The following is a 14,041-nucleotide window of genomic DNA, read 5'->3' on the forward strand; positions in this document are numbered from 1 at the left end:
AAATTGCTTGTATTAAGCAAACCATGGCAGTTTTCTTGTTTTTTTAATTTATGGATAGCCAGGGGCACACTCCAACACACGGACATCATTTACATATGAAGCATGTGTTTACTGAGTCCGTCAGATCAGAGGCAATAGGGTAGACCAGGGATGTTGTCTTGATAAGTTTGTGAATTGGACCATTTTCCTGTCCTGCTAAGCATTCAAAATGTAACGGGTACTTTTGGGTGTCAATGAAAATGTCTGGCGTATTTAGTGAAGTAAAATTTGTCTAAAATATAAACAGTAAAGTTCAGTATAGATACCTCAAAACTACTCAAGTAGTACTTTAAAGTATTTTTACTTAAGTACTTCACACCACTGCGTAAAAGAGGCCAGGGGCCGTATGTATCAAGCGTCTCAGAGGCGGAGTTCTGATCGAGGGTCAGATCCCCACCCTTGTCCATATAAACTTATTCATTGTGATCCAACAGGCAAAACTGTTCCTAGATCAGCACTCCTTCTATGAAACAGTTGATACATACGGCTACTGATGGAAACACACACTACATACGGGCACTCCATGCTCCATGAGGACGTTGGGATTCATGATGGTGACAAGCTGGTGCAACAGGTCAGGCTGAGAGTCAAACAGCTCTGGGGCCAGCTTCTTCATCACTGACTCCAGCTGCTCTGCCGCGTGGGCCGGGACACCATACCACGTCTTAGGCTCCCCCCTGGAGAGACAGGCAGAGAGAGAGAAGACGGTTAACCAGTCAGACGAATGAAGATGGGGAGTACAATTGTATCTACGACCCATTGCAATGTAATGGGAATTTTAATGTTGGTGCTTTTCTTATAACTAATTTCTGTGTTCTATTCTTGTGCTGTTCTATAAACCAATGTTTGTGTTCATGCAAGTGACTGTACAAATCCTCACTTATCAGTAGCTGCAATTTGGCAGTACGCCCAGACGTTGTTTTGAGAACGAACAAAATATCTCAGTTTCAAGGTCTCAGCTCAGAGGAGAAGAAGCCTCGTGAGGTGTTGGTCTGCCACATGTTATGAAACAGTATTGGTCAGTCACACGAATGAAACAAAAGTGATTATTTATTAATCATGCAAATATAACTTGTCTGTGTATAGCCGTATATAAGACAACTGCTGGGACTGCCCAGGGAGAGCTCCTGATTGACACGTGTACTATGGTGTATTGAGTTGGTTGGAAAAATTCATTTAAGATCGACTTTCCCTGTGTAAGAATGTTTCCACAACAGCAACATTGTATACGGTTTACATTGTTTTGTACGTGCATTTGTCTGTCTCTTCCCACTGAGGACTGTTAAAAATACATTTTATTTGTGTCCTTTGGACCAAAAAATATAGTATTACTAAATATTTGGGTAAGCGGCTGATTTAGGACAAGGAATTCCTGTTTGTTACTTTACCAGTGCAGGAAGTTGATGGAGTAGCTCCAGTGGTCCTCGATGTGCCAGCAGAAGGAGGAGAAGCACATGCCCACATAGAGCCAGGGCACCTTCATGCCAGAGATATCCACGTTTATGTGGGTAAGGACCGACTGCTCCAGGACTGGCATGTTGTTCAGGTTCCAGCCTGAATTGGCATACTCCTACAGAAGAACAAGACAGAGGAGATGGAAGTTACTTATTGTTCGTAAATAACAAAAGCAAGCCGTTAATAAGGGCGTGGATTTCATACTGGGGCTCTTTCTTAATTAATCTTTCCACGATTCCTTGTGTCCTCTCTCTATTCCATAAAAGGTCCGAATGTAGGAACAGATCTTAACCTCCAATGCGTTTTGAAAAGGTGGCGAAAGACTAACGAGAAAGAGTCGGGGTCCTTTGTCCCAGTTGGTGCATAGTTACCTCTTCATCTCCCAGTAGCCATCTCTTGCCATCCCTGACGGGGAAGCCGCTGCCCACTTCCTTAGAGCTGATGTCAGCTCCGTACTCCACAATGACATCCTCCTCGATGGAGCTCACCAGACGCCAGAACTCCTTCTCCACTAGCTCTGTAGGCACCATCTGGGGGTGCAGAGAAAGGAGAACACACACATGCATTGTTTAGATGTGATTGTGCATTAGTGGGAGAGAAAGGTTAGGTGTTCAACTTCAAACAGCATGAAGGACGAAAAAAAATTAATCACCCAAAGAAAGTGTGTTGACTACATCGGACTTGATTTTGAGATGGACCTAGCCAGAACATATGTACAGTGGGGGAAAAAAAGTATTTGATACCCTGCTGATTTTGTACGTTTGCCCACTTACAAAGAAGTGATCAGTCTATAATTTTAATAGTAGGTTTATTTGAACAGTGAGAGACACAATAACAACAAAATCCAGAAAAACGCATGTCAAAAATGTTAGAAAATGATTTGCATTTTAATGAGGGAAATAAGTATTTGACCCCTCTGCAAAACATGACTTAGTACTTGGTGACAAAACCCTTGTTGACAATCACAGAGGTCAGACGTTTCTTGTAGTTGGCCACCAGGTTTGCACACATCTCAGGAGGGATTTTGTCCCACTCCTCTTTGCAGATCTTCTCCAAGTCATTAAGGTTTCGAGGCTGACGTTTGGCAACTCGAACCTTCAGCTCCCTCCACAGATTTTCTATGGGATTAAGGTCTGGAGACTGGCTAGGCCACTCCAGGACCAACCTCTTGGGGCTAGGGGGCAGTATTGAGAATTTTGAAAAAAATGTGCCCATTTTTAACTGCCTCCTACAGCAACTCAGAAGCTAGGATATGCATATTATTAACAGATTTGGATAGAAAACACTGAATTTTCTAAAACTGTTTGAATGGTGTCTGTAAGTATAACAGAACTCATATGACAGTCAAAACCCTGAGACAAATTCTAACAGGAAGTGGATATCTGATGTGTTGATTATTAATCATTGAGCACTTCCTACGCCATCCACTAGATGTCACCAGTCTTTACAAAGTGGTTTGAGTCTTCTACTGTGAAAACTGACGGAACGAGAGGCTTGGAATGTTGGTCATAAGCGGATGGCCTATACTACTCTGGCGCGCGAGTGCATGTTTCGGTACTCTCGTTCCAATACGTTTTAAAAGAGAATGCAATCGTCCGCCTTGAATATTATTGAAGTTCTGATTGAAAAAGGCCCTAATGATTTATGCTATACAACGTTTGACATGTTTGAACGAACGTAAATATTTTTTTCCCCCTCTTTGGTAAGACAAGTCCGGCGGGCGTCGTTCATGTTTTTGAGTAGCCTACAGGACGCGCTAACAACACGGAGCTTTTTGGACATAAATTATGAGCTTTTTCGAACAAAACTACATTTGTTATGGACCTGGGATTCCTGGAAGTGCCTTCTGATGAAGATAATCAAAGGTAAGGGAATATTTACATAGTATTTTTGATTTTAGATCTCTCCAACATGGCGCCTAGTCTGTATCGCCAAGCCTATTTTTCTGAGCGCAGTACTCAGATTATTGCAAAGTGTGATTTCCCAGTAAAGTTATTTTTTAAATCTGGCAATGCGGTTGCGTTCACAAGATGTTAATCTATAATTCTTTGAATGACAATATAATATTTTACCAATGGTTTCGAATAGTAATTATTTAATTTGTTGTGCTGATTGACTGGCGGTATTGGAGGGAAAATATTTTCTCAATATCAACGCCATTGTAAAATGCTGTTTTTGGATATAAATATGAACTTGATAGACAATACATGCATTTTTTGTTCTAACATAATGTCCTAGGAGTGTCATCTGATGAAGATTGTCAAAGGTTAGTGCATAATTTTAGCTGGTTTTCCGCTTTTGGTGACGCCTGTCTTTGCATTGACAAAACATTACACACAGCTATTTTCAATGTACTGTCCTAACATAATCTAACTTTATGCTTTCGCCGTAAAGCCTTTTTGAAATCGGACAACGTGGTTAGATTAAGGAGATAGATGTTTATCTTTCAAAGAGTGTAAGATAGTTGTATGTTTGAGACATTTGAATTATGACATTTGTTTTAGAAATTTGGCACCCTTGACATTTCACCTGCTGTTGATAGGGTGTACCAGCCCATAGAAGTTAACGTGCTTCTTCTTCAGCCACTCCTTTGTTGCCTTGACCTTGTGTTTTGGGTTAATGTCATGCTTGAATACCCATCCACGACCCATTTTCAATGCCCTGGCTGAGGGAAGGAGGTTCTCACCCAAGATTTGACAGTACATGGCCCCGTCAAATGTTGCGGTGAAGTTGTCCTGTCCCCTTGGCAGAAAAACACCCCCAAAGCATAATGTTTCCACCTCCATGTTTGACGGTGGAGATGGTGTTCTTGGGGTCATAGGCAGCATTCCTCCTCCTCCAAACACAGTGAGTTGAGTTGATGTCAAAGAGCTCCATTTTGGTCTCATCTGACCACAACACTTTCACCCAGTTGTCCTCTGAATCATTCAGATGTTCATTGGCAAACTTCAGACGGGCATGTATATGTATTCTTGAGCAGGGGGACCTTGCGGGCGCTGCAGGATTTCAGTCCTTCACGGCGTAGTGTGTTACCAATTCTTTTCTTGGTGACTATGGTCCCAGCTGCCTTGAGATCATTGACAAGATCCTCCCGTGTAGTTCTGGGCTGATTCCTCACCGTTCTCATGATCATTGCAACTCCACGAGGTGAGATCTTGCATGGAGCCCCAGGCCGAGGGATATTGACAGTTCTTTCGTGTTTCTTCCATTTGCGAATAATCGCACCAAATGTTGTCACCTTCTCACCAAGCTGCTTGGCGATGGTCTTGTAGCCCATTCCAGCCTTGTGTAGATCTAAAATCTTGTCCCTGACATCCTTGGAGAGCTCTTTGGTCTTGGCCATGGTGGAGAGTTTGGAATCTGATTGATTGCTTCTGTGGACAGGTGTCTTTTTTACAGGTAACAAGCTGCAGTTAGGAGCACTCCCTTTAAGAGTGTGCTCCTTATCTCAGCTCGTTACCTGTATAAAAGATACCTGGGAGCCAGAAATCTTTCTGATTGAGAGGGGGTCAAATACTTATTTCCCTCATTAAAATGCAAATCAATTTATAACATTTTTGACATGCGTTTTTCTGGATATTTTTCTTGTTATTCTGACTCTCACTGTTCAAATAAACCTACTATTAAAATTATAGACTGATCATTTCTTTGTAAGTGGGCAAACGTACAAAATCAGCAGGGGACCAAATACTTTTCCCCCCCACTGTATTCCAAAAGAATCGTTTTCTTTAGATTCTTGCCTATTACTCAAGTTGACCGTTTGATTTTGATACGTACGTGCACGGGCATGTTGAAGTAGTCTGACTTGAAGTGGTCAGCCATCTCTCCAAAGCTCTGGAGCGTGTACTCCCTCACGGCTTGCCCAAAGCCAAACGCCTCCCGCGGCTTACTGCACTCCTGTAGGGTAAGACAGCCCGTGAGAAAACATCATCCTATCCCATTGTCCTCAACAAGATTTATGTACAGTACCAGTCAAAAGTTGACACCTACTCAATCAAGGGTTTTATTTTTACTATTTTCTACAATGTAGAATAATAGTGAAGACATTTCATAACATATTGAATCATGTAGTAACCAAAAAAAAGTGTTTAACAAATCAAAATATATTTTATATTTGAGATTCTTCAAAGTAGACACCATTTGCCTTGACAACTTTGCACACTCTTGGCATTCTCTCAACCAGCTTCACCTGGAATGCTTTTCCAACAGTCTTGAAGGAGTTCCCACATATGCTAAGCACTTATTGGCTGCATTTCCTTCACTCTGCGGTCCAACTCAATTGGGTTGAGGTCAGGTGATTGCGGAGGCCAGGTCATCTGATGCAGCACTCCATCACACACCCTCTTGGTCAAACAGCCCTTACACAGCCTGGAGGTGTGTTTGGTCATCGGCCTGTTGAAAACAAATGATAGTCCCACTAAGCGCAAAGCAGATGGGACGGCATATCGCTGCAGAATGCTGTGGTAGCCATGCTGGTTAAATAGAGAACCACACATGCGGAGATCATCCGCTTACCTACTCTGCGTCTGAAAGACACGGCAGTTGGAACCACAAATCTTAAATTTGGACTCAGACCAAAAGGACAGATTTCCACCGGTCAATTGTCCATTGGTTGTATTTCTTGGCCCAAGCAAGTCTCTTCTTCTTCTTCTTATTGGTGTCCTTTAGTAGTAGTTTCTTTGCAGCAATTCGACCCTGAAGGCCTGATTCACGCAGCCTCCTCTGAACAGTTGATGTTGAGATGTGTCTGTTACTTGAAGCATTCCAGGTGACTACCTCAAGAAGCTGGGTGAGAGAATGCCAAGTGTGCAAAGCTGTCATCAAGACAAAGGGTGGCAATTTGAATAATCTCAAATATATGTTGATTTGTTTAACACTTTTTTGATTAGTACATGATTCCATATGTGTTATTTCATAATTTTGATGTCTTCACCATTACTCTACAATGTAGAAAATAGTAAAAATAAAGAAAAACCCTTGAATGAGTAGGTGTGTCAAAACTTGACTGGTTCTGTATATCATCACAGCTTAACAAACACTACAATCTATTTATACGGAGCCAAAATTATAACACGTGGTAGGCAGGTGTGAACTGCATGCACATGTCTTGTTGTAATAGTCCTTGTGATTTACTTTGTTGTATGTATTTATGCACTATATGTGATACACTTTCCGAAAGCGACACAAAAAATCTATTATAATTCACAACTTCTGCAAAAATCTTCCACTGATATAGAATACATGCATGACTGGCATGAAAATTCAAGTTAGCTGTCGTGGGTTTCTTAACCTCACTAGGGTAGGGGGCACAATTTTCATCCGTAGGGGGCACTATTTTCACCTCGGATGAAAATCGTGCCCAAAGTAAACTGCCTGCTACTCAGGTCCAGAAGCTAGGATATGCATATAATTAGTAGATTTGGATAGAAAACACTAAAGTTTCTAAAAGTGTTAAAATAATGTCTGTGAGTATAACAGAACTGAAATGGCAGGCATAAACCTGAGGAAAATCCATTCAGGAAATGAAAAATTAGGGCGAATGACAACATTGAGTGAGTGGACCCTGGGATGTCCTCAGAGCTGGTTACTGCGAGCAACCGAGAGCGCGCCTTTCTTGTTTTATTTTTTTATTGACGACGCTATTGTCCGGTTGAAATATTATCGATTATTAAGGCTAAAAACAACCTGAGGATTGATTATAAACATCGTTTGACATGTTTCTAGGAACTTTACGTATACTATTTGGAATTTGTCTGCCTCTTGTGACTGCATTTGAGCCATTGGATTACTGAACAAAACGCGCCAACAAAAAACTGAGGTTTAAAGAGGGACTTTATCGAACAAAACAAACATGTATTGTGTAACATGGAGTCTTGTGAGTGCAACCTTATGAAGATCAAAGGTAAATGATTAATTTTATTGCTATATCTGACTTTCGTGACTAATCTACTTGGCTGGTAACTGTACGTAATGTTTTGTGTGCTGAGCGCTGTCCTCAGATAATCGCATGGTTTGCTTTCGCCGGAAAGCCTTTTTGAAATCTGACACGGATTAACCTGTTAGGGTATAGGGGGCAGTATTGAGAATTTTTTGAAAAAAGATGTGCCCATTTTTAACTGCCTCCTACACCTACCCAGTAACTACAATATGCATATACTTATTATATATGGATAGAAAACACCCTAAAGTTTCAAAAACTGTTTGAATGGTGTCTGTGAGTATAACAGAACTCATTTGGCAGGCAAAACCCTGAGACAGATTCTGACAGGAAGTGGATACCTGATGTGTTGAATTGACTTTGAGCCTATGCCATTGAAAAACAAAGGGGGTGAGGTATATTCTGGCACTTCCTATTGCTTCCACAAGATGTCCCCAGCCTTTACAAAGTGTTTTGAGTGTTCTACAGTGAGATCTGACCGAATAAGAGCCATGGAACGTGATGGTCCATTATTCACCCTGGCGCGCGATTTGATGGTGGGTACTCTCATTCCGAAACGTTTTAAAAGAAAACCCAATGGTCCGCCTTGAATTTTATTCATGTTCTGGTTAAAAAAGGCCCTAATGATTTATGCGATACAACGTTTGACATGTTTGAACGAACGGAAATATATTTTTTCCGTTCTTGAAGTGAAGTGAAGTCCGGCTGGCTTAGATCATGCGCTACAACACGGAGGTTTTTCGACATAAATGATGAGCTTTTTTGAACAAAACTACATTCGTTATGGACCTGGGACTCTTTGGAAGTGACATCTGATGAAGAGAATCAAAGGTAATGGATTATTTATATAGTATTTTCGATTTTAGATTCCTCCAACATGGCGGTTAGTCTGTATCGCGATGCGTATTTTTCTGGCGCAGTGCTCAGATTATTGCAAAGTGTGATTTCCCAGTAAGGTTAATTTAAAATCTGACAAGTCCATTGCGTTCAAGAGATATAAATCTATAATTCTTTGAATGACAATATAATATTTTAGCAATGTTTTCTAATATTAATTAATTATTTTGTTGTCATGACTTGACTGCCGGTATTGGAGGGAAACGATTTCCTGAACATCAACGCCATAGTAAAACACTGTTTTTAGATATAAATATGAACTTGATAGAACTAAAAATGCATGCATTGTCTAACATAATGTCCTAGGAGTGTCATCTGATGGAGATTGTAAAAGGTTAGTGCATAATTTTAGCTGATTGTATGGTTTTGGTGACGCCTGTCTTTGAATCGACAATGCATTGCACACCGCTATTGTCAATGTACTCTCCTAACATAACCTAACTTTATGCTTTCCCCGTAAAACCTTTTTGAAATCGGTAAACGTGGTTAGATTAAGAAGATGTTTATCTTTCAAAGGCTGTAAGTTAGTTGTATGTTTGAGAAATTTGAATTTGTACATTTATTTGGTTTCAAATTTGCCGCTCTTGAAATGCACCTGCTGTTGATAGGGTGCGCCACGGGGGGAACGCTAACGTCCCAGGTAGCCTCAAGAAGTTAACAAGAAGTTAACCTGTTAGGGCTAGGGGGCAGTATTTACACGGCCGGATATAAAACGTACCCGATTTAATCTGGTGATTACTACTGCCCAGAAACTAGAATATGCATATAATTATTGGCCTTGGAAAGAAAACACCCTAAAGTTTCTAAAACTGTTTGAATGGTGTCTGTGAGTATAACAGAACTCATATGGCAGGCAAAAACCTGAGAAGATTCCAAACAGGAAGTACCCTCTCTGACCATTCCTTGGGCTTCTTGGCTCTGTTTATTGAACATTTAGGATCTTTGCTGTAACGTGACACTTCCTACGGCTCCCATAGGCTCTCAGAACACGGGAAAAAGCTGAATGATGTAATTCCAGCCGCTGGCTGAAAAACTTTAGCGCATTTGGATGGTGGTCGATCAGAGGGCCATCAGACTGAGGCTCGTGCACGAGGGGATCCCATGTTTTTACTTTCTCTCTTTGAACGTAAACACGCTTTCCCGATCGGAATATTATCGCTTTTTTGCGAGAAAAATTGCATAAAAATTGATTTTAAACAGCGGTTGACATGCTTCGAAGTACGGTAATGGAATATTTAGAATTTTTTGGTCAAAAAACGCGTCGGGCGCGTAACCCTTATTTACCCTTTCGGATAGTGTCTTGAACGCACGAACAAAACGCCGCTATTTGAATATAACTATGGATTATTTGGGACCAAACCAACATTTGCTATTGAAGTAGAAGTCCTGGGAGTGCATTCTGACGAAGAACAGCAAAGGTAATAACATTTTTCTTATAGTAAATCTGACTTGAGTGCGTGCTAAACTTGCTGGGTGAGTGCTAAATTTGCTGGGTGTCTAAATAGCTAGCCCTGTGATGCCGGGCTATCTACTTAGAATATTGCAAAATGTGCTTTCACCGAAAATATATTTTAAAATCGGACATAACGAGTGCATATAGGAGTTCTGTATCTATAATTCTTAAAATAATTGTTATGCTTTTTGTGAACGTTTATCGTGAGTAATTTAGTAAATTCACCGGAAGTGTTCGGTGGGAATGCTAGTCACATGCTAATGTAAAAAGCTGGTTTTTGATATAAATATGAACTTGATTGAACAAAACATGCATGTATTGTATAACATAATGTCCTAGGATTGTCATCTGATGAAGATCATCAAAGGTTAGTGCTGCATTTAGCTGTGGTTTGGGTGACATTATATGCTATCTTGAAAAATGGGTGTCTGATTATTTCTGGCTGGGTACTCTGCTGACATAATCTAATGTTTTGCTTTCGTTGTAAAGCCTTTTTGAAATCGGACAGTGTGGTTAGATTAACGAGAGTCTTGTCTTTAAAATGGTGTAAAATAGTCATATGTTTGAGAAATTGAAGTAATAGCATTTCTAAGGTATTTGAATAACGCGCCACGGGATTCCACTGGCTGTTGAGTAGGTGGGACGCAAGCATCCCACCTAGCCCAGAGAGGTTAAGCTTTATTTTGATGTATAACACATATTTTCAAGAATGTTAAATATTTGAATTGAGTATTTTTGAATTTCCCGCTCTGCAATTTCACTGGATGTTGGCCAGGTGCGACACACACCTCCTAGAGAAGTTAAGTGAGGAATCAGCTTCAGATTGGGTAGTGGCAGGGTCACCAGAGTTCCATACCTCAGCAACACACTTGGGGCATCGCCAGTCCCCCTTAGGGACATCCTGTAGGGGCGGAATCAGACAGAAGGTGTGGTAGCTGTCATCACAGCCGTCACACAGCAGGAGGCGGTCCTCCTCGTTGCCCCGCTCACACATCAGGCACATGTACAGGTCAATCTGGGGTATCTAGAACAGGAAATACAGAATAATAATAAATCAAATGATTACATTCAAAAAGTGGTCCATGAAACTAAAAACATGTTTTGAGCTGTTGTCCACTAGTGATTCATTTGTTTCTAAGCACTCTAGTGAGTGAGAACAGGACAACACAGACAGTGAAGAAAAGTTGAAATCAACTCATACCTACAAAAATCTAGATTTATCATAGAATATTAGACCGACACAAATGAGATAGTTAACTGGTGATACTCACAAAGTTGACCTCCAGGGTTTCTTTGCGTGGTCGCATCTTAATGGCGAAGGCCTGTGCCTTCAGGTGACGCTGCTTCTTATTGAACCCATCATCTTCTCATGTAACACAAGAGAACAGAATTGTTTTTCAGTGGCTGGGGCTGGGTGACTAGTCAGGACCAAGGCAAAGTACAGAGTTTCTTAGAAACCTGCTTCAAAGAGCTCAAGACCTCAGACTGGGGCGAAGGTTCACCTTCCAACAGGACAACGACCCTAAGCACACAGCCAAGACAATGCAGGAGTGGCTTTAGGACAAGTCTCTGAATGTCCTTAAATGGCCAAGTGAAAGCCTGGACTTGAACCCGATCAAACATCTCTGGAGAGACCTGAAAATAGAGCTGTGCAGCAACGCTAACAGAGCTTAAGAGGATCTGCAGATTAGAAAATGGGAGAACCTCCCCAAATCCAGGTGTGCAAAGCTTGTAAAATCATACTCAAGAAGCCTCAAGGCTGTAATCACTGCCAAAGGTGCTTCAACAAAGTACTGAGTAAAGGGTCTAAATACTTAAACATTTTGTATATTTTCAGTTATTAAGCAACAATTTCTAAACCTGTTTTTGCTTTGTCATTATGGGATATTTTAGACTGAAGAGGGGGGAAAAACAAATTAATCAATGTTAGAATAAGGCTGTAACGTAACAAGAATGTGGAAAAAGTCGAGGGGTCCGTATACTTTCCGAAGGCACTGTATGTATGCACGTATGTATGCACGTACGTACGTATGTATGTATGTACGCACGCACGTACGTAAACTTAGCAAAAAAAGAAACGTCACTTTTTCAGGACCTTGTCTTTCGAAGATAATTCATAAAAATCGAAATAACTTAAGATAACAGATCTTCAATGTGAAGGGTGTAAACACCGTTTCCCATGCTTGTTCAATGAACATGCACCTGTGGAACGGTCGTTAAGACACTAGCAGCTGACAGACGGTAGGCAATTAAGGCCACAGTTATGTTGACTTAGGACACTAAAGAGGTCTTTCTACTGACTCAAAAACATTAAAAGAAAGATGCCCAGGGTCCTTGCTCATCTGCGTGAATGTGCCTAAGGCATGCTGCAAGGAGGCATGAGGACTGTAGATGTGGCCAGGGCAATAGATTGCAGTGCCCGTACTGTGAGACGCCTAAGATCAAATCAAAATCAAATCAAATGTATTTATATAGCCATTCTTAAGACAGCGCTACAGGGAGACAGGTCGGACAGCTGATCGTCCTCGCAGTGGCAGACCACGTGCAACACCTGCACAGGATCGTTAGATCTGAACATCACACCTGCGGTGCAGGTAGGCAGGTGTATGTAAACTTCTGACTTCAACTGTACATACTAGAGGTCGACCGATTATGATTTTTCACGCCGATGCCGATTATTGGAGGACCAGAAAGCCGATACCGATTAATTGGACGATTGTTTAAAATGTATTTATAATAATGACAATTACAACAATAGTGAATGAAGACTTATATTTTTACTTAATATAATACATCAATAAAATCAATTTAGCCTCAAATAAATAATCAAACATGTTCAATTTGGTTTAAATAATGCCCCAAAAATAAGTGTTGGAGAAGTAAAAATGCAATATGTGCCAAATAAAACTAACGTTTAAGTTTCTTGCTCAGAACATAAAAAAGCTGGTGGTTCCTTTTAACATGAGTCTTCAATATTCCCAGGTAAGAAGTTTTAGGTTGTAGTTATTATAGGACTACTTCTCTCTATACCATTTGTATTTCATATACCTTTGACTATTGGATGTTCTTATAGGCACTTTAGTATTGCCAGTGTAACAATATAGCTTCCGTCCCTCTCCTCGGCCCTACCTGGGCTCGAACCAGGAACACATCGACAACAGCAACCCTTGAAGCATCGTTACCCATCGCTCCACAAAAGCCGCGGCCCTTGCAGAGCAAGGGGAACAACTACTTCAAGTCCTCAGAGCGAGTGAGTTACCGATTGAAACGCTATTAGCGCGCACCCCACTAACTAGCTCGGGAGTTGATAGGCTTGAAGTCATAAACAGCTCAATGCTTGAAGCACAGCGAAGAGCTGCTGGCAAACGCACGAAAGTGCTGTTTGAATGAATGCTTACGAGCCTGCTGCTGCCTACCACCGCTCAGTCAGACTGCTCTATCAAATCATAGACTTAAGTATAATAACACACAAATACGAGCCTTAGGTCATTAATATGGTCAAATACGGAAACTATAATTTCGAAAACAAAACGTTTATTCTTTGTGAAATACGGAACCTTTCCGTATTTTATCTAACGGGTGGCATCCATAAGTCTAAATATTCCTGTTACATTGCACAACCTTCAATGTTATGTCATAATTACGTAAGATTCTGGCAAATTAGTTAACAACAAGCTAGGCGGCCCAAACTGTTGCATATACCCTGACACTGCGTGCATTGAACGCAAGAGAAGTGACACAATTACCCTAGTTTAATATTGCCCGCTAACTTTGTATTGCCCGCTTAATATTGCCCGCTTTCTTTCAACTAAATATGCAGGTTTAATAAAATATACTTCTGTGAATGGATTTTAAGAAAGGCATTGATGTTTATGGTTAGGTACATTCGTGCAACAATTGTGCTTTTTTCACAAATGCGCTTTTGTTAAATCATCCCCCGTTTGGCGAAGTTGGCTGTATTTGTTAGGAAGAAATAGTCTTCACACAGTTCGCAACGAGCCAGGCGGCCCAAACTGCTGCATATACCCTGACTCTGTTGCACAGAACGCAAGAGAAGTGACACAATTTCCCTGGTTGAAAGAAATTCATGTTAGCAGGCAATATTAACTAAATCCGCAGATTTAAAAATATATACTTGTGTATTGATTTAAGAAAGGCATTGATGTTTATGGTTAGGTACACATTGGTGCAACGACAGTGCTTTTTTCGCGAATGCACTTGCCAAATCACCCGTTTGGCAAAGTAGGCTATGATTCAAT

At 40.9% G+C, this 14,041-nt stretch overlaps 1 protein-coding gene across 6 annotated transcripts in view; it reads right to left on the minus strand.

Annotated features, from left to right (window-relative positions):
* Positions 1–14,041, minus strand: part of LOC115198640 (lysine-specific demethylase 5A) — an 83,940-nt gene that overhangs the window by 41,976 nt on the left and 27,923 nt on the right. For all 6 annotated transcript variants that reach the window (XM_029760727.1, XM_029760726.1, XM_029760728.1 and 3 more), the window contains 6 exons: positions 11,054–11,145; positions 10,639–10,806; positions 5,272–5,391; positions 1,866–2,024; positions 1,428–1,609; positions 554–716 (listed from right to left, as the gene is read on the minus strand). In XM_029760727.1, the coding sequence (XP_029616587.1) occupies positions 554–716; positions 1,428–1,609; positions 1,866–2,024; positions 5,272–5,391; positions 10,639–10,806; positions 11,054–11,145 (884 nt within the window). The remainder of the gene's footprint in view (positions 1–553; positions 717–1,427; positions 1,610–1,865; positions 2,025–5,271; positions 5,392–10,638; positions 10,807–11,053; positions 11,146–14,041) is intronic.

The sequence above is a fragment of the Salmo trutta genome, chromosome 8 (assembly GCF_901001165.1).
Source record: "Salmo trutta chromosome 8, fSalTru1.1, whole genome shotgun sequence".
NCBI classification, from domain to species: domain Eukaryota; kingdom Metazoa; phylum Chordata; class Actinopteri; order Salmoniformes; family Salmonidae; genus Salmo; species Salmo trutta.